The sequence below is a fragment of the Narcine bancroftii genome, chromosome 12 (genome assembly GCF_036971445.1).
Source record: "Narcine bancroftii isolate sNarBan1 chromosome 12, sNarBan1.hap1, whole genome shotgun sequence".
In the NCBI taxonomy this organism is placed as follows: Eukaryota; Metazoa; Chordata; class Chondrichthyes; order Torpediniformes; family Narcinidae; genus Narcine; species Narcine bancroftii.
In genome coordinates this window covers 93,307,885-93,332,516 of record NC_091480.1, presented here as the reverse complement: position 1 = coordinate 93,332,516, position 24,632 = coordinate 93,307,885, and the positions used below count along the sequence as shown (strand labels likewise).

The 24,632-nt window shown below is 42.2% G+C and overlaps 1 protein-coding gene across 5 annotated transcripts in view; it reads left to right on the top strand.

The window, feature by feature from the left end:
• Nucleotides 1–24,632, top strand: part of LOC138746547 (disintegrin and metalloproteinase domain-containing protein 11-like) — a 113,846-nt gene that overhangs the window by 74,748 nt on the left and 14,466 nt on the right. For all 5 annotated transcript variants that reach the window (XR_011347020.1, XM_069904817.1, XM_069904820.1 and 2 more), the window contains 9 exons: nt 1,795–1,894; nt 6,107–6,178; nt 7,183–7,275; nt 12,708–12,788; nt 15,154–15,204; nt 19,856–19,919; nt 21,622–21,721; nt 23,424–23,543; nt 24,316–24,484. Coding sequence is in view for 4 of the 5 variants with exons in the window: in XM_069904817.1 (XP_069760918.1) it covers nt 1,795–1,894; nt 6,107–6,178; nt 7,183–7,275; nt 12,708–12,788; nt 15,154–15,204; nt 19,856–19,919; nt 21,622–21,721; nt 23,424–23,543; nt 24,316–24,484 (850 nt within the window). In the remaining variant the exon portion in view is untranslated. The remainder of the gene's footprint in view (nt 1–1,794; nt 1,895–6,106; nt 6,179–7,182; nt 7,276–12,707; nt 12,789–15,153; nt 15,205–19,855; nt 19,920–21,621; nt 21,722–23,423; nt 23,544–24,315; nt 24,485–24,632) is intronic.

Here is a 24,632-nt window from a genome sequence, read left to right as displayed (position 1 = left end):
GCAAGCTTGAGTAGTTTTGTGTGAGAGGCTGTCTGCAGTGATTCGATAATGCACAGCACATAAGGTCGGTCCATGTAAGTATTGCAGTTCCCTTGCACTTTAAAAGCTGTATAAAATGGGGCTATTGTAGGACAAGAGTAAATGGTCAGTGTGGATGGCAAGCTAAAGGGTCAGTTTTTGTGATTTATTACTATGTCTTTGTGACTGAATGATAAGTATGGAGCTTAAAGTGCCTCAGTTTAGGGAAATGCCTTAGGTTGCTTTGCCATCAGGTGACTGGATGGCGCAGTAAGCGTGGCGATTAGTGCAATGACCAACAGTGCCAACGACCTGGGTTCATATCTGGCACTGACTCTTAAGGAGTTTGTACACTCTCCCCATGTTTGTGTGGGTTTCCTCCAGTGCTCTGGTGTCCTCCCGCCCTTCAAAAGATACATTGTAGGTTAACTGGGTGGCATGGGCTCAGGGGCCGGAAGGGTATGTTACCATGCTGTATGTATAAATTAAAAGGTGGGATGTGGAAGCCATTCTCACTGATCTCCAATGGCCAGAGGGACACCCTGCTATTGGAGGTAGGCATGAGAGTCAAGGATAAGCATGGTTGCCTCAATCCAGCCCACCACAAATAGATTTTAGCTATAAGAAACAGAACTGAAGATCCTGGACACTTAAGCAGAAAGAACTCAGCGAGTCAGGCAGCATCTGAAGGCAGAAATGGTCAGGTTGGGACCTTCTATCAAGACTAAAGTAAAAAGTAATAAAACACAAAAGTCTTCAGACACCATGGTTGAAGATAAACACAATGTTGGGGAAACTCAGCTGGTGAAACAGTGTCCTTTATATAGCAAAGATGACCTTGGAGATAGTCCTCGAAGAAGGGCTCGAGCTTGAAACGTTGGTTCTGTATCTTTATCTTTGCTATATATAAAGTATGTTGTTTGACCTGCTGAATTTCTCCAGCATTGTTGTTTTTACCTTAAGTAAAAAGTAGGTGATAATAAGTTTTTGAAGGGGAAAGGAAGCTGGGTAGGAGGTGATAGGATATTGGACAGAAGGTGTGAGAGGTGGAGAGACCATGGGGAAGTGGGGGATGGAGGTGTGGGGGTAGGGGAGTAACAGCAGCAGTAGTCAAAGGAGAACTGCAAACGATGGAACCAGGTGGAGATGGGATTTACTTAAAATTAGAACAATTAATGTTCATCCCATAATGTTTAAGGCTGACCTCAAGTTTACATTTGGCTTGCGATTGGAGCACCAGACCCTACAGTCTTGAAATTTGCCTTCCTAATTTAGTGTCCTCTGCAACAGGGCACTACTGATGAGCTACGCAGATGAAGGTAAGTTAGGGATGAAGAATAAATGCAGGTTGGACTCTGTGGTCTGGGCACTCCCATGGTCCGGCACGTTTGAATCCGCTGCCATTAGTACAAACAGCTCGGTCCCAATCACTGGTGCTGGAAAGGCGTTGTGCTAACCGCTACGCTAACCCTGCCACCCCACAGTATTATTTCTTGTTTTAAGCTTTGTTCTACCTTTGATACGTTTACATAGTGGTCAATTTCTGTTCTCTGGCATTTTCTGTGGTCCAGTAATGGCCAGGGCCCAATGTCACTGGATTAAAAAGGTACAACCAGTATGCCCTGGCTAATGATGCTCACATCCTGAAACAGGAATAAAAAATTTTAAATATGTTGGACCCGCTTTTGCACTCTTGATCATGCTAAATTTGGAAGCAAGGGGGGTTGTGGTGCAGTCCTTGATTCGTCATCTTATTGTGCCTGTTTGTACTTTTAGGCACTATCTCCCACGAAAATTTTCGAGATGCAGCATTAGTGAATATAGCCGGTTTCTACAGGCTGGAGGAGTTGATTGTCTTTTCAACAAACCCATTAAGGTAAGCAATGGCCTTGCAAACAACCTGGAAGTGAAAGTTTTGTTGAACGTCATGTATTGAATATAAAATATCATTACTGCTAAAAATCTTGCAGTCTGTATCTCACACACTGTCGATCGCGTGTCAGTCAGATATATCCTGTTCAGCCTGACCTGGGTGCCAACTATAAATTTCCCGATGACACCACGGTTGTCAGCAGACTCGCAGGCAGCAATGAGAGTAACTGTATAGGAGTAAGGTAGATCAGCTGGTTGAGTGGCATCACAGCAACAACCTTGCACTCAGTATGAGCAAAACTATGAAATTGAATGTCGACTTCAGAAGGAAGAAACCAAGAGAACACAAACCAGTCCTCATCGATGGGTCAGTAGCAGAAAGGATGTTGGTGTCAGCATCTCTGAGGATCTGTCCTGTGAACTCCGTGCCAATGTAATCATGAAGAAGGGTTGCCAGTGGCTATACGTTTGAGGAGATTCAGTATGTCACCGAAGACTCTTGCAAACTACTATAGGTGTACCAAGGAGAACATTCTGTCTGGTTGCATCTCTGGTATGGAGGTGTGAAAGCACAGGACAAGAAAAGACTGAACAGAGTTGAGAATTTGGCCAGCACCATCATGGGGACCAGTCTTCACTCCATTAAGGATATTTAAAAGAGGCGGTGTCTTAACAAATCAGCCTCTATCCTCAAGGGTCCTCACCACCCAGGCCATGTCCTCTTCTCACAGCTAATATCAGGAAGGAGGACCAAGAGCCTGAAGACGAACACCCAATGGTACAAAAATGGCTTTATCCCCTCCGCCACCAGATTTCTGGATGGACAATGAACCACTGACACTAACCTCACATTCTCTTCTTTTGCAGAAATGTACTTACTTTTTTACAATTTAAGAGCAATATTGTAAATGTTTCCGCAAAATAATGAATTTCATGACATGTTCGTGACAATAAATTCTGGTTCTGAAATCTTATTGTGTGACAGAGAGCTCCAGAGTTTGAATAATAGTCACCTCTGTCCAAAAAGTATTACTGTTAGTTGCATAGATGCAAAAGTTTAATTCCTTCATTTCAAGTCGTCTTAAATTCACATTGGCCTACAAACTGTATTCTCTTTACCCATTTCTGAGGGTTGTAGTGGCTGCATTCTGTGTTGCCACCAATTCAGGTCTCCTAGGTCAGATTTTGAGAACATCATTAAGACAGATGGGGCCTCCACAGCTCATGAATGGGCCAGACCCAATTGAAGGCACCTGCTGACATTTTTCAGGGCAATTCCAGAGAAACATGATCCCTGAAAGCAACACCACCAACCCCCACCCTCATGGGAGGAACATCCATCTGGGTACCCTCTAACCAGGTGGCATTAACATGGACTTCTCCAGTTTCTTTAGCCCCAACCCCACCGTGATCTACCCTTGTATCTCATTTCCTCTAGTTCTCTCTCTCTTCCCTTTTCCCTGTATTTGCTTTCCCATAGCTCTTCTTTCACAGAGCCAACACTCCTCCTCCCCCAATTAATTCTCACCTTTCCTCTCTCCTGTCCTCCTATATCCAATTAACACCTTGGTCTGTTGGACTGTAGTCCTCCTTTCTTTGAATTCAGGCGACTTTCTGCTCTTTACTCATTTCTTGAAGAAGGTCTCAGGGCCAAAACATTAGTGATATAACTTTACCTCCTGTGGACTCTGCAAGGCCAGCTGAGTTCCTCTAGCATTTCTATGTTTTTACTGCAATCACAGCATCTTCTGTTGTCATATCAAACCTCCATAAACTTCTGAGGAAGTAGAGAAACTGACATTCTTTCTTCACGATGCCATTGGTGTGTTGGGTCCAGGAAAGGTCCTCTGAGATAGTGACTCCCAAGAACCTATATTTGCTCACCCTCTCCACCTCTGATCCCCAGTGATCACTGGCTTTCCTTTCCTGAAGTCAACAATTAGCTCCTTCATTTTGGTGACATTGAGTGCAAGGTTGTTGGTGCACCATTCAGCCAAGTTTTCGACCTCGCTCCTGTGTGCTGACTTATCACCTTTATTTATAAAGCCCACCATCGTGGCATCGTCAGCAAATTTGTAGATACAAAATTCAAATAGCAAGGGAGCAACAATATTTTGCACGTCAAGTTGCTTTGTGGCATGGAGGGTCACATACTACTGGTGACATTATCGACTTTGGCCCTCTTGGTGGCGGAGATCACAGATTTGGTGAGTGTTGTCAGAATAGATCAGGTGAGTTACTGAAGAGCATTTTGTAAATGGTGCATACTGCAGCCACAGGGGCCCATGGTAGAGGAAATGAATGTTTTGGTTGGTGGACAGCTTGCCAATCAAGCCAGCTGCCTTGTGTGAGATGGCATTTAGCGTTTTGAGAGTTGTTGGAGTTAACCAAGCAAAGCGAGATTTGTCCATCATGCTCTTGACCTGTGCCACACAGATGGTGTAAAGGCTTTATAAAGTCAAGGGGCAAACCTCTCATGCACATACAGTAAAATCCCCCTTATCTGGAATTCACGCAACCAGCAAAAAAATTGCAAAAAGTAAATAGGTAAAAAAAATTGGCAACCCTAGTGGTCAGTTCACTAATCACGCAACGCACAATCTCAAGTATCCGGCAAACTAACTTATATCAATCCCCATAGGTGGCGGATACTGTGGGTTTTACTGTATCCTGCCTTGTAGCCATTTATGTGGCTGGTCCATTTGAGTTCTGGTCAATGGCAACCTCCAAGATGTTGGCATCAGGTGATTCAGTCAACAATGATGCCTTTAAATGTCATAAGTAGATTGTTAGATGGGTATTTCCTGGCTCTTTTGTGCTATGAAGTTTATCTGCTACTTATTTACCCATACCAGAATGGCATCTAGGTTTTGCTGCATTTCAAATTTATTGTCAGTGTACATACATGACTTCATATGCAACTCTGAGATTCCTTTTTCCTGCAGGCGAGGCAGAATTACCGCTAATTGGTAGTGCAAAAATTAACTGCACACAACATGAATATGTAAACAATCAAAAGAACTGTAAACAGATAATGAATGTAAACAAACTGGCTGTGCAATACAGGGAGAGCAAAGAAAATCAATAAAGTGCACAAGTAAAAATATTTAATGAGTTTGTTGTTAAAGAGTCTGATGGTAGAGGGTAGAAGCTGTTCCTGAACCTGGTGGTGTGAGCCTTGTGGCACCTATACCTCTTTCCTGATGGTAGCAGCGAGAACAGAGCGTGCGCTGGGTGGGGTGGGTCTTTGATGATTGCTACTGCCCCTCCGACAGCAGTATTCCCTGAAAATGTACTCAATGGTGGGGAAGGTTCTGCCTGTAATGTCCCAGGCTGTGTCCACTACCTTTTGGAGGGCTTTACGGCCAGGGGTATTGGGGTTTCCATGCAACTGGTCAGTAGACTTTCCATCCCACATCTGTAGAAATTTTCCAGGGTTCCTGATGACATACCTAACCTCCGCAAACTCCTGAGGAAGAGGCACTGTCATGCTTTCTTCACGATGCCATTGGTGAGTTGGGTGAATTTCCTGATGAGTTACTAGTGAGTGTGCAATCATCAATGAACTACCTTTTTCCTGGCATTATGAGGTCATTGTTAAAGCAGCTGGATATGGGCCCACGATATGGCATTGAAGATTTCTTGCAGTGATGCCCTAGGTCAGCCATTCTCGATGGGGGATACAGTACCTCCCTCTCCAACCCCTGAGTGGGGGATGGGGCACAGCATAAACTAGGGGGGCCATGGACTGAAACATAAAATAATTTTAATGTTTTTTATATAGACAGTAAGCGAGAGGTACTAAAAAACCAATTCGACTGCTTCACAGAGGGGACATAAACTTTGTGCAGAGTCCTAAGGGTGCCATAGCCAAAATAAAAGGTTGAGAATAACCGCTCAAGGGTAAGTTTTGCAGTTGGCACTGTTTTACCTAGAAATGATCACCAGAAACTTTTACTTGATATAAGATCGAATTATTATCACAGCTGTGAAATCCTGATGGAATTTCAGGTTAAGAGAAAAATTAAAGAGTAATAAAGGGTTGGTTGAACTATTCCATCCAAGGATCCTCTCTCTATCTCCCAAAATGGATCATACATTATCAAGCCACTCGGAGCATTTTGTCAGCTTGCACATTCTGATTTCATGAATTTTGCTGAAAATGTATGTTAATCATGAGGTAAAATATAAAATTGGCCTGTCTACGTTTCCACAGCTGGTCGGGCCTCAGGAATGTGGGAATGGATATGTGGAGAATGGGGAAGAGTGTGATTGCGGGACCACAGCTGTGAGTAGATGCTACTGTGTTTCAATGCAATGTCTACTGAGGCTTTTTGCATGAGATTTGCTTTTCCCCAAATATTATCTAAGTGTGCCAGGTTTATTTAGTCAGATACAGTGTAGAACAAAGAGCAAAGAGAGTTTTAACTCCATTCAATACAAATGTGCAAATCTTCCCTATCTAAACTAACATGAAGGTTTGGAAGGTAGTCCCAAAATATGTTGCAGAAGAAACTAGATAAGATTGAAAATATAAAGCTCAAGGCAGGATAATTCATTCATTCTTACTGCTTCATCAACTGCATCACTGAGTTTTACATCCAACCAATTTCCCCACTCTAATGCAATTTTGTTAGATTATATTACTCTCCAAGAGTTCCTTATGATATTATTATGAGAAAGCCAGGGAGAAAACACAATTACAGATAGATCAAATTTTGCGAGACAAATTTAATAAAATTGTTGTTGTCTACTATCTGCAGTCTGACCCCTTCTAAAAATAAAAAGCCCCCCCCCCCATCGTCCATGTACGCAAAGCTGCAAATGATGCACCATCTTTTCATTTAGTTCCAATTGTGTTAATTATCTGCCACATACCTTGAATTTGAATTAATCTGGTTCAGCAATGTGTTGAGTGCTTTTAGCAAAGCTTGCTAAAGCAAGTCCAAAGCAAGTCATTGCAGCAATTTAAGTCAAACGTCAAAGTTCAGATCTATTGTCAGAGTACGCACATGGCATCACATACAACCCTGAGATTCTTTTTCCTGCTGGCGAGGCAGAATTACCACTTGTTGGTAGCTGCAAGAAGCAGAACTCGAGGAGATCTGTATACATGAAAACAAATTTTAAAAAAGGTAAACAAAATGTGCAATACAGAGAGAGGAAAAAAAAAATCATATCCCAGAAGAATGTAAAAGAAACCTTTACGAAATTGTTGAAACAAATCAGCTATTTTTGCATTTGAGAAAATGCTTCAATTAAATTATGATACATTTATTTTATTTCATAAAGGAATGTAACAAAGCTGGAGGGAAGTGTTGCAAGAAGTGCACTCTTACCCACAACGTAATGTGTAGCAGTGGACTCTGCTGCAGAGCTTGTCAGGTAAGGTACTAGCAAGCATTCTACAGAAATATTGGCACGGTCTTAGGTCAACTTTACCCATTACTTGTTAGTTGAAACCCACTCTTTGTCAAAAGTCAGTTGCTGAGAAATAAAAATGATCAAAAGGTAAATCCAATGCCAATTCTTATTCTTGGATGATTGACCACAGATACATAGCTTGAGTCAAACACTGATTACAAATGATCCAGACTCTTTTAAGCTCTAAGTTACGAATGTGCCAGTGCTTTGGAAGAGATAAATACAATCATCCGGGGGGGGGGAATCTCAGTGGGTTGTACAGCATCTGTGGGAGAAAAACAAGAGTGCTTAATGTTTAGGGCTGGAGCCCTTCATCAAGATTGGGAAGGCAGAGGAGAGAAGCCAGTGCGAAGGGATGCAGGGTGGGGGGAGCAGGAGAGGGGTCCATGGTGGACTGGGAAGAGGCAAAGCATGACGGACAGGGGCAGAAGATTTGACAGATGCCAGGCAAAGGGGGAAAGAGGCAAGAGAAACAAAGAGGTGATGTGGAAGAAAGGGTCATACAGGGTGGAGTGAATGATTGGAAGACAAAGGTGGTCAATGCTGGAATCTGATTGGAAGAGAAAGTGGCAATGGTGGTACAAAGATAAACTGGATGGAACTGAAGATTAATATTTTTTAGACATTCAGCTAGGAACTCCCCATACTCCCCATATACACTTCTTTTTCTTTGGCTTGGCTTCGCGGACGAAGATTTATGGAGGGGGTAAATACACTATTAACCAATTAACCTACAATCCCTGTGCATTTTTGAAGGAGAGCACTATGTAGACACAGGGAGAACGTACACTTCTTACAGAGGGTGCCAGATTAGAACCAAGGTCCCTGGCGTTGTAATAGCCTTGGCGCTAGCCACACCGTCCATGATGCCAGATTAGAACCAAGGTCCCTGGTGCTGTAATAGCATTGGCGCTAGCCACACCGTCCATGGTTGGGAAAGGAGGTGGGGGTGAGGAGGGGGAAGCAATTGGAATAATCCAGTGGGGAGTTGGGTGTGGAAGGAAATAGAATCAAAAAAGAAGAAATGATAATGGCCAAGGAGCTGGGTAGGGGGAAGGAATTGGAATAATCCAGTGGGGAGTTGGGTGTGGAAGAAAATAGAACCAAAAAAGAAGAAATGATAACGGCCAAGGAGCTGGGTAGGGGTGTACATGTGAAATATTTTCTCTAGCTTTGGACCCCATCACTGTCTTTGAAAAAGCTGTCTGGTTCATCCTCTTCTCCAGTATCCTGCAAAGAATGTGCAAAATTATTTTAGAAGGTTGGCATAACTTATAGACCTGATCTAATCAAAATGAAAAAGGCAATGAAATATTTTTTTTAAATGTTTTCAAAGAAAATACATAATATCAAAGAAGATGGGAAATTTTAATTCTAGGCAGTGAAAGAGCAGAATCTATTATTCAACAACATGCCTTAACAAGGGCCTCAGGCCAGTAATACTAGGCCGCTTTTAACTGGGTAGCCCTCCGGGGTCAAAGGTGCTCCCAGCACCTTTTAACTTGCAGGGGGATTGCCCCATTAAATCGCCAACCTGGCAACTTAATGGGGATTTTGTCCCCACGATGACACAGGGAGTGATGTGTCATATACTCACCGGATGAAATTAAGTAAAAGATTTTAACCTTACTCTTCCTGGGAAGCACGTTTAAATTACGTTTATATCCCCTTTCCTGACCTGCACTGCTGAGTTCCTCCTCTATATTTGAACTTGGCACCAACGTGCTGCCCAGTGACGCACGTATGCAAGCACTGACATCACCGGGATAATCAGGTCGGCCATTTTAGATGTGGACAAGACCTAGGTAAGTTTAACTGGGTTCCCTGACTAGCTTCAAGGTAAGGCAGGGACCCAGTTGATTTAGGAACACGCTGACTGAGTCAGCTCCTTTCAAACTGCCTTGTGAGTGGGGCGCTAACCGGGCAAATTGCCTGGTTAACCCCATTTTACAAGGTAGTTTGAAAGCGCCTATTGTTTACTCTTTACTTCTTATAAATGCCACGTGACCTGCTGAGTTTCTCCAGAATTTTTGTGCATTGCTCTCCACTCACAGAGTCTGCATACCGTTTAGACTTGTGTAATCGTAAAATGTTTTGGACCAATTTCTTGACCAAATTTGGGGGGGGGGGGGGGGTGGTGTCACCTTTTTACAAGGGTCAAACTTTTGACCTTGGTAAATACCTGCATCATTCAAGGCGTCAGTAGCTCAGATTGACGGGACTGGGTGGTAAGTTCACCGTCAGGAGCTTGGATGGGCGGGCAGCGGGGGTGAGGACCTGTGGTCGGGAACTTGGATTGACGAGCGGTGAGATGACAGGAGCTCCAGTGGGTGGGCGGCCAGGGCGTTGGGAGCTTGGATGGGCAGCCGGTCAGGACCAAAAATAGGGCCGTTGACTTTTACATGGGTCACACAAAAACATCTGATTTTTTGGGCCAAAAAAGGGGAGGGGTTGACTATTACACGGTAGTGACAATTACGTGAATGTACAGTATACAGTACTTTACTGTTTAATCTGTTTTGTACTCTCTGACTTCTAAAAATATAATTTGCCACTAGACCAGGCAATTAACACTATCTCGCTTGATGTTCAATGGCTCTCATTGCCAATCCTCATTTTCAGAATTCTAGATCTTTCCACCATCACTCAGTGGATGAGAAGAGCTCCCACTTTCATGTTCATTATCTCTCAGGGCAAGGAAACCTGTTTGAATCATATCACGACCCCACCCTAATCATCCTTAACTTTTACCACCTGCGATCCCTGGCTAAGATCTGTGTGAGTGAAAAGATTACTGCAACAATTAGCCAAGAGTTCATTGGTGGCATCAACCAAATCCATGACTTTTCTACTATCAGGAAGAACAGTGGTAATGGGCACGCAGAGTGATGCCCACTGCAGATTGCTCTTCTATGACATACAGGCTTACTTTGGAAAAAAAATGACTGCTCATCTCATTAGGGGTCAACATCTTGCAACATCTAGTCCAACAGAAGTGTGAGAAAGTGCTCAACACAAGAGTTGCACCAGTTCAAAAGAGCAGCTCACCAACATCTTCTCCAGAGCAATTTGGAACAGAGTTTAAATAGAGCGGATAGCACAATGCCGTTACAGCGCCAGCGATCGGGACACGGGTTTGAATCCCACCCTATCTGTAAGGTCTTTGTATGTTCTGCATGGGTTTCCCCGGGGCCTCTGGTTTCCTCCCACCATTTGAATCATACCAGGGTTGTTGGTTAATTGGGTGTAAATTGGGCAGCATGGACTCGTGGGCCGAAATGGTCTGTTACCGTGCTGTATGTCTAAATAAATTTAAGTTAAATGTTGGGCTGGCAGATGATGCTCACATCTCAGAATTCACATAATCTCCTGAGCAAAGTAAAAATAGAAAATATATTACCACTAATGAGAAATTGTAAGTTAATCAAGTGAGCTCCAGGAAACCACAATTACCTTCCACAAATGCAAGTAACAGAAGTTCTTATTGATATCCCAAGCTAGTGTTCTGCACGACCTTTTTTTTTATATAGAAAATATATGCTCTGCAGTTATCCAATTTATTTATTTTTGTTCAAGCACGTGGCTCTTTCTCAGTAATGTTTGATTGCAGCTAAAAGAAAATACAACCTGAGAAAGAACGTCAAATAGATTGAAATGGCTGAGGACTATTAATCATACCCTGTGCTCAAGGTTTGAGCCAAATGTGATTTGAGGGGCAGAGATTGGGGAAAACATTATGCTTTTGTTTTAATCATTGTGCACAGATTTCTGTTCTATGTTGTCAGTGTTCCACTGACAATCACTGGAGCCTCTCCATTGCTGCATTGTTCCTGAACGTCAGTGGCTAATTATATGCTTAACATATAAAAATTAAAGCACAATTCAGTCCTTCCACCCACAAACTTGTCCCTACCTTAGAAATTTCCCATAGCCCTCTATTTTTCTAACCTCCATGTACCTATCCAAAAGTCTCTTAAAAACCCTAACGTATCCAACTCCACTACCGTTGCTGGCAGCCCCCACCACTGTCTGCGTAAAAGGAACTTACCCTTGACATCTCCTCTGTACCTAGTCTCCAGCACCTTAAACCCGTGTCCTCTTGTGGCAACCATTTCAGCCCTGGGAAAAAGCCTCTGACTATCTACACGATCCAGGCCTCTCGTCATCTTAATCACCTCTCATCTTCCGCCGCTTCAAGGAGAAAAGGCTGAGTTCACTCAACTTGTGGTCATATTTTTTTTTCTGATCATGTCCTCCATAAAATAATAAGATGAAAATTAAATTTAAGTTTAGATATACAGCTTGGTAACAGGCCCTTCCAGTGCATGAGCTGAAATACCCCAATTAAAGCTTCAATCCCCGGTATGTTTTCGAAAGGTGGGAGGAAACCAGAGCACCTGGAGGAAACCCACACAGACACGGGGAGAGTGTACAAGCTCCTTACAGTCAGGGCCAGATTCAAACCCTGGTTGATGGCGCTATAATAGCTAATCGCCACGCTAATTATACTGCACAAGGAAAATGACATTGGGGAAACACCAGCAATTTGATAGAGAAGTCACAAAGGTTTGAGCATTATCTGACCATGGTCTGACAAGGGTTTCTCAGTATAAGGAAAGGAAACTACAGCAATAACCAACCAATAATGATTGGACCCGACTCTGAGGAAACTTCTTCATTGATACCAATATGGAAGAACCGCTGATAGGACTTAATATTTTCAGAATTTTTTTTAACATTGTTGAAATTACTTAAACGTTAAACTTTTCCACTTTTTAGCCTTGTTACATTTTCCTGATTTTTTTTTTCTTTTGGTTATTTTAAAATTTTTGAAGATTTATTCATTAAAACACTTCACTAGTTTCACTAGTCGGAAACATTCATGGTTTTTGACAGATTTGACAACCAGCTAAGACAGAAGCCAAGACATTCCCTCATATCAAAGTGTTTTCAACTATTTTATGGTGTGATCTTATTCTGCAATAGGGGACTGAAATAGTAAATGATACCTGCAATTCCTGGAAGACTATAATCAACCCCGTATGCTTCGATAAATTTGGAGCTATGAATTAAAAGTAAGTAGTATTTAGGCCAAGGAAGGCTTTGCTTGTGCATTTTTTCCCCTCAAGTTCACAATCAGGATACAATACATAATAGGCAGGGACTTTTTCCAGTTGGTTGGTTGTGAACACAGATGTCTTGCACAGAACTTGGGTCCTTGAAATGATGCAAAACCATCAAACGACAACGATGTGTCCGAGACTTGATTATTTTCTGGGCTACACTGATTATTGCAAGATCTTATTAATATTTACAATAGTTCATCCGCAAAGGGGGATCCAAAGTCCAGTGATGTTTCATGGAATAAAGCCTCTCTCCTCCTTCTTTTGCAGTATGAACCACGTGGTGTGGTGTGCAGGCAGGCTGTGAATGACTGTGATATTGCAGAGACCTGCACAGGAGACTCCAGCCAGGTGAGACAAGCTGTTGTTTGCCCATCACAGAAATCTCTGCCCTCGGCATTGTCAGGGTGAGGCCCAGAGTAAGCTCAAAGAACAACCCATTATAATCCTCCTGGACTGCCATAATGGCTTAAAATTGATTTTTTCCCCCACCCAACCCCAACCCCCACTTGGTTCCAATGTTTCCATCTTTACTTCCTCCTGTGCTTTTTCCCTCTTAACTTTTCTTGTTCCCCTTGCCTCTTCTCTCGCTTGTCTCTCCATCCCTCACAACTTCTGCCCCATACTCTATTGGTCCCTCCCCCAGCTTCTTTCCTCATTTTATCCTAATATCCTCTTTTTATAACTTTGTCTCGCTAAATGGTCCTGACCCAAAACACCGACTGACTATTTCTAGCCACGGATGCTACCTGACCTTCTGAGTTCCTCCAGCAGTCCACTGTTTTCTCAAGATCTCTGCATCTGCCGTCTTTGTGTTTCTAATCACAATGGAAAGTTGTTCTATAGAATTCAAATACAATAAAACACCTTGTATCCGGAATTACAAATAACCATAAGTGCCGAATATCAGGGAATTTATTTTACTGTAAATATTCATGTTTTGATTTCAATGACGTTATCAGATATAAAAGAACAGGAGGCCTATGTAATTTGTTCTCACCACAGATACTGTTCACAAGTATGCCCCTTAGTTTTCTTGAAGTAAGATTTAACATGAAATCTCTGATCTCCAATTCAAGATGTATTACACAGAAAGCAAGATGGAGGAAGAGAAAAAATGATATTCGGGCATAGTGACAGAAATACAATAAATGCTTGAGCAAAAATGTAGGATTTGAAGATTATTTCGGAGATGAGATGCCACATTGAGGACGAGGCTTCCAGAAGAGAATTCATGAGGGCTTGGGACAAGTACAAAGAGTAGAACTTCCAATCACAGTGTCAAGAGAAGTGATGAGAGAGGAATTGGTCACCTGAAGATGACATTCAGATTAGCAACTAGTGTAGATTATTAGTCTACACGTGCAGTTCCGGACAAAAAATATTTATCTGGCCAACTACTTTCACTGCATGACGGGGAAAGAGAAAGCAAGAAATTTCACTTGGGATATTTAATTTTTAACCCGTACCTTGAGTTCTGCGCTCTTCCTCCAAGCCTTACTTTTGTCTACACATCTGCTAACAACACCTCTGGATATTTTAAGGAAATTGTTGTGTCATATTCTTCCATCTTTTCATTCATTGGAAGCAAGTTCATCTTTTTTCTTTCTGTAGAATTTTCTGAGTCAATATCAATATCTGAGAGACTTTAACTTGTATCGAAATGCTCAGTCACATTTCTGTGATCCATCTGATTTAATGGACCTGGATTCTCACCTGTCTTGGGTAAACTTATACCTCTCATTTTGTTCATTTTAGATTGGTCACAGTGTTTGAGCTACCGAAAGAAAATAGACACACACACCGAGAGCAGTTCAGTTTATACAAATGTTTATTACTAATTCAAAAGCTGATTTCACACTACAATATGCAAGCCCTTTCCAACTATACTTATCAACGCTTGGACTGGTCCCAACTGCCGAAGCGAGGCAACGACTGCACACTTGTAGTAGGTTGTCAGGGCGCTGGTAGCAGCTTCTCCACCTCCCCCGACCCGGACGTTGCTCGGACTCTGGCTGTTCTTCCTTCTTGACAAGGGGTGTTCCCACCCCTCGGAGAGTCTAAACATCAGCAGCAGGACCACAGGCTTATATACCCCAAAAACAATTAATCATGCGCCTACTCCTTCTAATATTTGTCAGTCAAAATCAAAACTGAACATTACATTCTACAATTTAGAAGATTAATTATTATGGAACCAGGATGTTATGATTTCCTGGTTTATCTCGTAGATACAAAGACTTATTAAAACTTCTCGAGCAAGACAGGTTGTGACCAATTCGTCAATTTCAGAGTGTTGCATTTGACAACTGCTTTCCCTGAGCCTCACAGTGGAATTCCATTTCAAAGTGTATCTTCAGATAAGTCCCCATGGCTGAGTTTAATTACATCTGCTAGTTCTGAAAGTAAGGTGACCTGCGTGTGGACCCAGTGTCGTCAGTTCCACATAAGCAAAAAGCATCTGGGTACATGGTTTTAATCCTCCATTACATCACCTCAGTCGAGTAAATGAGAAAATGATACTAAATGTGTTGAAAGTGAAATGGGAACTTAGGGGGCCTATCTGAATTCATTCTAGAGAGTGGGTTTTTAATCCACTTGGTTTCATTCTTCAGACTAAAATGAAAGAAAGACTTCAAACCAACTCTGAAAGACTCTTAAATTTTAACAGCATTGCAAATTGGTTTCATTGATTTGATGATTTCTCTTTCTCCAGTGCCCTTGGAATGTTCATAAACTGGATGGTTACCTCTGCGATGATGAACAGGTAATGCTCTTGCTCAAGTCAATGCAGTTGGGCTCTGTTTTTGATTTTTGATTTGTGTTCCTTCTGAAGGATGTTACACCGTTCCTGTGAAGTTCTGGTCAAATGCAGCTCACCTGACCATTTTGTACAATCACTTTTCAGGTTTGACTTTTTTTCTTTAAATGGATTTATTTTTAAAACTTGATGTTTTCTCAAGGATGCTTTTTGATGAGACAAGGACTAGAGGACATAGATTAAGGGTGAAAGGAGAAGTGTTTTAAGGGAATATTAGGGATAAGCATAAAGTCCTCCAAAAGGTAATGGACACAGCCCAGGATATCACGGGCAAAACTCTCCCCACTACAGGGATCGCTGCTGTTGGAGAGCAGTAGCAACCAATAAAGACTCACGCCACCCAGCACACACTCCCTTCTCAATGCTGCCATTAGGAAAGAGGTCTAGGTGCCACAAGACTCGCACCACTAGGTTCAGGAACAGCTGCAACCCCTCCACCATCAGACTCCTCAACAAAATTAGAGACACCTTTAGGGACTCTTACTTGTGTTCTTTATTGATTTTCTTTTTCTCTGTGCATTGCACAGTGAGCTTGTTTACATTTGTTATCGGTTTACAGTTCTTTGTTTACACTGTGTACAGTTTATTTTTTTGCACTACCAATTAGTGGTAATTCTGCTGCGCCCGCAGGAAAAAAGAATCTCAGGGTGGCATGTGATGTTATGTACGTACTTTGACAATAAATCCAAAATCTGAACTTCTTCGCACGGAGAGTGGTGAGAATGTGGGACGAGCTGCCAGCTAAAATGGTGAATGCCAGCTAAATTTTGACATTTAAGAAAAAAATATTTATGGATGGGAGGGGTATGGATACAGGTCACTGGGACTGGGCAGAATAATAGTTTGGTTCAGACTAGATAGGCCAAAGGCCCATTTCTGTGCTGAAGTGACCTATGATGCTGTTTGATTTCTCAGTCATCGTTTTTTCCCTTTTCCACTAATTCCTTCAACGATAAGATCAGTTCCATCAATTTCTGGTCTGAGCTGGTGTGGACTCCCAGAATCCTGAGATATGGACCTCAATGACATCGCTGATCATTGATCAGAAATATATTCCTTCGAGCCCAGCCTCAAGTGCTCAAATGTATTGCAATCCTAAGTCAGTACAGTTCAATTAATAAGCCCCAAAGATGTTTTGACCTAAACAGTAAGGTGGTACCAAATCCACTGATGCTTGTAATGTTAGTTCAGCCTGGACTTCCAAACATTATTTTAAATGCTTGCAGAGAGGTTTTTGTTTTTAAACCTTGTCTGAATCAAGACTACCTTTTGGGAGATGTGGTATCTATTGCAGGTGCTGTGGATATGTATAAACACCTACAGTAAATCCCAATGCAACACTAACTTCAAATTTGCCAACCACACCAATGGGCTTGGTATCAAGACGGAATACAAGAGATTGAAAATCTTGTGCAGCCATTCTCAATGGAGGCCCTGCACCAGCCCCCCCCCCACCCCGCCCACCCCCGTGGGGACATAGGCGTATCTAGGGTATGGCAGCTATGGCATGTGCCCTGGGCACCATTTGAAAATTAGATGATCTAATCTCAGAGTGAAGGAAACATTTGCAGCATTAAAGGATGGGGAATGATTGTGAGAGGGAGAATACCTCAGCTACAGATTTGCAAGGTACACCTATGCCTGTTAACATCTATGCACGGCAAAATTAGGCTTGTTAACACCTTGTCTGGGTTTCGCGGCGGTCGCCTCCTGAACCAGCTCATGGTTATTTTTTCCGGGCAGAAATAAAGTGCCCACAAAGCCAGAGAAACACCTTTCCACTGTTTATATCCAGCTGCCCTTTTTGGTTCGGGCCTTCTGTGCATTGTTAGTCTTGGATGTTTGCTAAGCAAACACGGAACTACAGTGGAGCTAGCAAAGTAGGGGCTTGTGTTCAACCTCTGATGCGAGTCGGTCCCAGTAAGTCTGAGTGATGCCACGAAGAAAGAGATGGACCAGATCACAGTGACAAGGGCACACCTTGATCAAGTCCCCTTCCAAATGCCCAAACTGTACGTCATGGAGAATTTGGAGCTCTGGGTGAATTAATCTTTTCACTTGACACCTTCATTCTGTGAAACTGACGATTTCGATTTAAATTGTTAAATGCTGTCTCGCTATTTACTTATAATTGATTCACTCAATTAATCTTCGTGCCTTCCTTAACATTTTTGTTGAATAAAGCTCATCAGATTTGTGTTTAAAGCAAAGGGGGTGAAGGCAGTTTAAACGGAGGGGTGGGGGGTGCAATTTCAGTGCTTGCCATAGGCACTATTTTCCCCAGATGCGCCACTGCCTGGGGGGGAGGGGTGGGAGAACTACAGCACATTCAAGTAAAAGCCTTGTTTTCTTTTAACTGTACCCAATATAAATATTTTCTTAAATTTTTTAATGTAATTGTTAGGAGAGAATTATAGAAGAAACCAGCTAAACCTGACTGCTTCATAGGGAAGGGGGCCCATAAACTTCGAGCAGTCCTAAGGAGGCCATGGCCAAAAGAAAATGTTGAGTAGCTCGTCTAGTGACATGGTGCTAAGATAACAACCTCTCTCTCACCATGGGTAAGATGAAGGTGATTATAATTGACTTTAGAAGAAGGGCAGGGCAGAATCCACACCACTTTCAACATAAATGACACTGAAGTCAAAAGAGTGGACACCTTCAAGTTCATAGGAATAAATATCTCCAATGACCTGACCTGGGACAAGTATAGTCAAGAAAGTGCACCAGTACCTCTAATTTCTTAAAACACTAAGGAAATTCAACAACTTCCACCATCAAGAGCATGCTTGCTGAATGCATCACACCTTGGTATAGGAGCTGATATGTTCAAGATCAGATGTAACTATAGAAGCCAGTAAATGCAGCACAGAACATAATGCAAACATCTATCCCCTCTGTGAACTCCATCTACATCTGCCCTCCCTAGGAAAGGCAAATGACCTAGTGACGCGTGTGTCACACCCGGACATCCTCTCCACCCTCCTCCCATCAGGGAGAAGGCATTTTGTGAGAAAATTAATTTAAACTGAGAACAATGCCCTACACTGATTTAAAACAAAAATGCATTCAGGCACGTTGATCCAATGTCAGTTACATACAGTATGTCATGTGTGTATTGATTGTAGCTTGAGCCCCATCTGCTCCTGGGTGGCAACTGGAAAATGCCCAATCTGGGGGAAAAAATGTCCAGATTACTGGGGTGTATCCATCTGGCACTGACTTCACGTAGGTATGGGCCCTTCTCGTCTACTCATACTGATTTGAATGCCCTGCTCCAAGGAACCAGATGTGATCACTCACTGAAACTTCCGTGGGCAACACCAGCTGAGAGGTACCCTGCCAAGAAAGGAACACTAAAATATCCCCTCCCCTTCCAACTTGCTGGTGCTGGAGAGGGTTTGGAGAAGATTTTCTAGAATGATACCAGGAATGAAAGGTTTAGCCTATGAGGAATGATTATTGGCTCTTGGACTCTACTCATTAAAGAAGGATGGGGGGGGGGGGGGGGGAGAGTGGCTCCATAGAGACTGTTGAAAGGCTTGGACTGAGTAGATGTGACAAGGATGTTTCCCAAGGTAGAGGATTCAAGGACAAGAGGGCACAACTTCAGGATAAAAGGGCATCAATTTCAAACCGAGATGTGGAAACATTTCTTTAGTCAGAGGATCATGAATCTGTGGAACTTTGTTGCCACAGGTGGCTGTGGAAGCAAAGTTGTTGGGTGTATTTAAGACAGAGATTGATAGGTATTTGATTAGTCAAGGTATCAAGGGTTACGGGGCTGAGTGGGTGGATGGATCAGCTCATGGTTAGAGTAGCGGAGCAGACTCGATGGACCAATGAGTCGACTTCTGCTCCTAGATCTTGTGATATCCACCTGTTAGCCTGTATTCCTCCCTCCCCCCCACCCCCCCCCCCCCCCCCCCCCCCACCCAATCTTTTTATTCGGCTGCTTACCTGCTTTTTGCTCATCTCTTGATAAGGGCTAAGGCCCGGAACATTGATTACCCTTTACTTGCTAAAGATGTTGCATAACCTGCTGAGATGCTCTCGCACCTTTGTGCATTGCACTACAATCACCAGTAACTGCAGACTTTCCTGTTTAACTAAAATAGCAGGTCAACGAATGGCCAGAAAATAAAATTCAAGATAGGAAATCTGATGTTATTTTGAACATGGCTGAGTGGGATGAGGGGACTGTTCCCTAGTCTAATCTGAACGCGCGCGCACACGTTTTGCAACCAGGAAATGGATGTGCGCACAAAAGGTTAGTTCCCTAAAATAATGTATTTCAAAGTCTAGAATAAAATTTTAACTACATACATTTCTTCATAGAATACTTGTATGACATTAAAACATGCCAATACACTTTTATTCGCCATGAGAGATAACTTGAAACAATTTCAAGTTTACATTTGCACAAGCGTTCAGTGCGCACAGGCTTTCGTCACAGGGAAAAAAAGAATGCACAACGTAAGATTTTTGCACTACTAAAAATTAGAGACGACATTGGAGGAGGGTCCTAAATGTTTAACAGTGTCTGTAATTATCCTAATGTAACTGCACTAAAGCCTTTTGATTTCTCTCTTTTCAGGGCCGTTGCTATGGCGGCAGATGCCAGACCAGGGACAGGCAGTGCAATTACATCTGGGGTCGCAGTAAGTATGTGCTCAAGTGCCTCTGGAGTCCATACAATCCCAGAGTGGATCATCCTTTTATAATGAATAATGTATACACATTGAATATAATGTTAACAAAAGTAGAACTGAAGCACATCATTGATTCATTTCAAATATGGTTAAAAATCATTAACACCCTTATTACGTTTATATAAAATTATACTAAAAAGGAATTCTTTTAATTTTTCACTACTATGTATGATTTTCACTGCTAAGAATGCTTGAGTTATTTGGAGCAGTGATGTTTGCAATGCAACACAGAATGTATATCAAATTAGAAAATATTGTGAAAGTTTCTACATTAAGGTGGAGCAGTCAGCGCAACTCTGTTACAGCACCAGGGACCGGGGTTCAAATCCGGTGCTGTCTGTAAGGAGTTTGTGCATTTTCCCCGTGTCTGCGAGGGTTTCCTCCCACCCTTCAAAAACATACAGGGTTGTAGGTCAGTTGGGTGTAATTGGCAGCACGGACTTGTGGGCTGGAATGGCCTGTAACCGTGCAGTATGTCTAAAAAAAAATTAACTAATCAAGAAATACCAGCTTCACTAGCCTGGATTTTTCAGGGAAATACTAGTAGTCCTATGAGAACTAGCAAGTACTTTCCCACATACTGACCCTGAGCTGTTTGGTCATTGGGGTGATTGCCAAGTTACCACATGGTGCACATCAAAGATTCTTGATTGCACGCTGACATTTGACTCCACGTGGGTTTCAGTCGTGGATCCCCCATTTACACTTATTTTAAATAGCTTGTGTATGCATTTGAATTGGACGGAGGCATCTGACTGAACTAGTGCAGTAAGCAAGTGTATTAACCCTCATCCCAGTTAGAGGTGGATTAACATCATTGCAGTTTGGAGATGCATTTCTAATTTTTCTCTGTTTTCCTTCAGTCAGGTCCTGTAAATGCTCCAAGTATCCTTGTGCTTCTTCCTTGTGCTCTGTGCTATATCTCTAAATTACATTAAAATTAAATTAACATGAAGTAAAATGACAAAGATTTCAATACTCAGCTTCATTTATCTTTTCAATCAAAGTTGTTGAGTCCGTGCAAATGAATGGGACTGCACTAGAATTTTCCACCTGTTGCTACAGCTGTTAGCATCGTCTGTATGAATGTAATGTATGGACTGGCTCGCTGCCTGAACCTGTGACTCTTCCCCTCGGAATCCCCATAAAGGTTGTTACACCCAAAGTCAGTACCTGCCTTGTAACTGGGCCAGCAACGTGTGAAACGAGCTGATTAAAGCCTACTAGTCAGTACTTCTAGTCTAATGTGGTTAATTGATAATGCATCAGCACCTCGCGTCTACACATCCTGAATCCATGCCCTGGACTTTGTGGTGAGTCCATTGCTAGATCAGGGGGTCAGATGCATCAGCATCTGACTCTCTGGCTTGAATTACAATGCACACCTTGGAACTCAGCGATGTGCTGACCTGCAGGGAGTACCTTTCCAACACTTCCCTACCAAACTCCCAATAAAAGAGTGTATCTTTTGGGCCATTATCCCTGGCAACTCCTTTCACAAGAGTAATACTGTAGAAGCGCTTTCAAGAACTGAGCATGTTTGTCTTTTGTTTGTAGCCATAGTTTGTATAAGAGCATGAACCCAGTGGACCTTGGGAAATAATTTGTGAAAAACTATTAGACTGAAAACAAACATTTGCTTTTGCTTAAGCTTCTGCAGAGCGGTTCTGTTACGATAAGCTGAATGTGGAGGGAACTGAAAAAGGAAACTGTGGAAAAGATGGTCAAAACTGGCTTCAGTGTAGCAAGCTGTAAGTAGCTACTATTTAACTAACATCTCTGGCCTCAAGCAACAATATACTTGGACTTTGTTGTTTCATTGGGGTTGTGTTTGTCCTTTCTCTTTGGTGTCTTTGTATCCAGGACAAGATAAACAATCTTGTTATTTGACTTTGTGTCCAACATTCCTAAAAATTTTGGCCGATTCCACCCCGACATACTGAGTGGAATGACCTTCCGTAAGAGGTGGTCATTTAAGAGGAGGTTGGATGAGTACATGGATATGAGGGGCTTGGAAGGTTATGGGCAGGGAGCAGGGGTAGGTGGAGCTAGTGGAGTTTCACTTAAATCGGTGCGGACTAGAAAGGCCAATATGGCCTGTTTCCGTACTGTAATTGTTATATGGTTATAGGTACTTAGTGTAGACACCCTCCTGAGTGAGCTTCCCCTTTTCAAAATGTTTAGCCCAAGCCTACAGTGAGGTCCAGAATAGCCCCAGCTTTTCCCAACCCATGAATTGGTGATCATTATCTTTCACCCTTCCTTTCCATACGAATCAAAGAAAATCGATGAAACAAAGGAAGGTCATTTGGCTCATTGTAACAGATGAAAATTAGTTACACAGAAAAATCCCCATATCCCTGGTGCTATATGTGCTGTTATCAATTTCTTTTACATTTGTTGCTTGTTTGGTAGAACTGGAAGGCAGCAGTCTTCACTGCCTTCTTTGTTATCTTGCTCCAGGGTCAGTTGGGCTTTTGGGAAAGTAGATGATTTAACTTCATTACCTATGTGCTGCTCTCAAATTCATCTCACTCCATCACCAACTTTCCCGACTGCTGAACATCATTTTAAATATCACTCATTGGATCCTACCACCTGCAACCCAGGGGCAATTGTTGTCCTTGGCTTTCAAAAACCATAAATATCTGGGTCTTTCATTCATTCATGCCTGTTCCTTCAAGTCAGGTCCCACAGGCGGCAAATGTTATATTCTGCCATGTCAGTAGTTTTTGTTTTTTCTTTCATTGTCCATTTCTCTCCTGGAGTCACTGCTTCTTGTTGAGTATTGAGTATTGAATACATGGCCCAAACAAGGACATGAATGATACTGTACATGTCGGTGTATAAGACGAGACTGAATCTTAAAAAATGTCACCCCAAACCCAGGGGTTGTCTTGTACACCAAGTATGAAATCTGAGCTTTGACAGTGAAGTCTCAGCACAAACCCCCCCCCGGGGGGTTATCCTGGGGCTAATGGTGGTTTATGCTAATAGAATTTAAAACTTTACTGGGCCATTTGCTTTTAAAATATTGTGACAGCATCACTCCACTGGTTAGTGGTAAATCCCAGACTTGGGGTGGTCTTATTGAGCGAGTATAACTCAAAACCTACATGGTAAGTGGAAATTCTGGGCATGGTCTTATACACTGGCATATATGGTAATTTCTTTGTTGCGATTTAAAAGGGCACGTGCTCATCCTTCATACCCCAGGCCAAATGTATGCATGTGGACCAATAACCCTTCAACATAACTATTGTCTTGGAGGTTAAGGTGAAGAAGGGTTATCTGTGCTTTTCAAACTGGCAGAACCACTTGTGCCTCCACACTCATTGTTTTGAAGAAATAATGGCTCATTTATTATACATGTACATGAAAGGATCATCTTGAGTCTTAATTGGGATTTTTTTTTCCAGAGATTAGTAACTGAATTCTCCTTGTTTTATATAGGGATGTTCTTTGCGGTTATCTTTTCTGTTCCAATATCACTCAGCCTCCAAGACGTGGAGTTCTCAAAGGGGACATTACGAGCCTGATTTTATACCATCAAAACAAGTACATGGATTGCAGGTAATAATCCAACTGCATTTTGACTAGTCTGGGCATGCAGAAATAATGCTGAATTTTAAAATATAGTAACTGGTTCCTGCATAACCTTCAACCTCCCTCGAAATATATTAAAGGCTAATCATATAGGCACATTATAATTAGGTTGCTGAACTATGAGAGATTATTAGACTTAAATTACTTTTAAATAATTAAAGTGGAATACTTCTAATGCATCTCCCATTCCACAGTATTACAAGGTGAAACACAAAAGTCTGCAAATACTCTGATTGTAGAAAGAACTCAGAAATGCTGAGGGATCTCAGCAGGTCTTGCAGTGTCCATTTTGGGAGAAACGAATAAAAATTGCTGTGCTGTAAGCAGGCACTTAAGAGATGGATTTATACAGTTTATTTTGTTTTAGCAGATTGAGGTGATTTTGATGCTTCCATAGGGTATTATCAAACCATTAGTCACAAATGGTTGTGATTGAATGAGCAACTGTACCATGCTTGGGGAAGGATTTGACTTTGATGTATTGCCGTTGTCTCATTAGTCATGGGTTTGAGACAGGATAGCAGTCTCCAGCAATATATGCTTGAAATTGCAGCTGTGTAGTTGACTATAGTTTACTAAGTATCGCACGTGCCTTTGAAGGGTATCATAAATCCAGGACCCATGCCTTCAGAAGGTGAGGAAAAGTGTAACACTTATTGCCATAGTCAAATTGGATTGGAGGAGTAATGTGTGATCTTGATTAAATTGAGCACTGAGGGGACAATCTCGTGGTTCTCAGGGGTGGTCAAGTTGAACTGGATGATGGCACCAATCTTGGTTATGTAGAAGATGGTACCTCCTGTGGACCGAATATGATGTGTCTTGACCACAAATGCCTTCCCATCCAAGCCTTCAACCTGAGCTCATGCCCACAGAGTGCAACTGGAGAAATCTGCTTCAACCACGGGGTGAGTCCATTTCTTTTTTTATATAATATAAAACCACTTAACAAACATATTTAAAACTTAATCCAAATACATGTATTTTATACATAAAAAAGGAAAAGAAAAACTTCCTCTAAACTGCCCCCCTCACCAAACTTAGGGACAAGAAAAC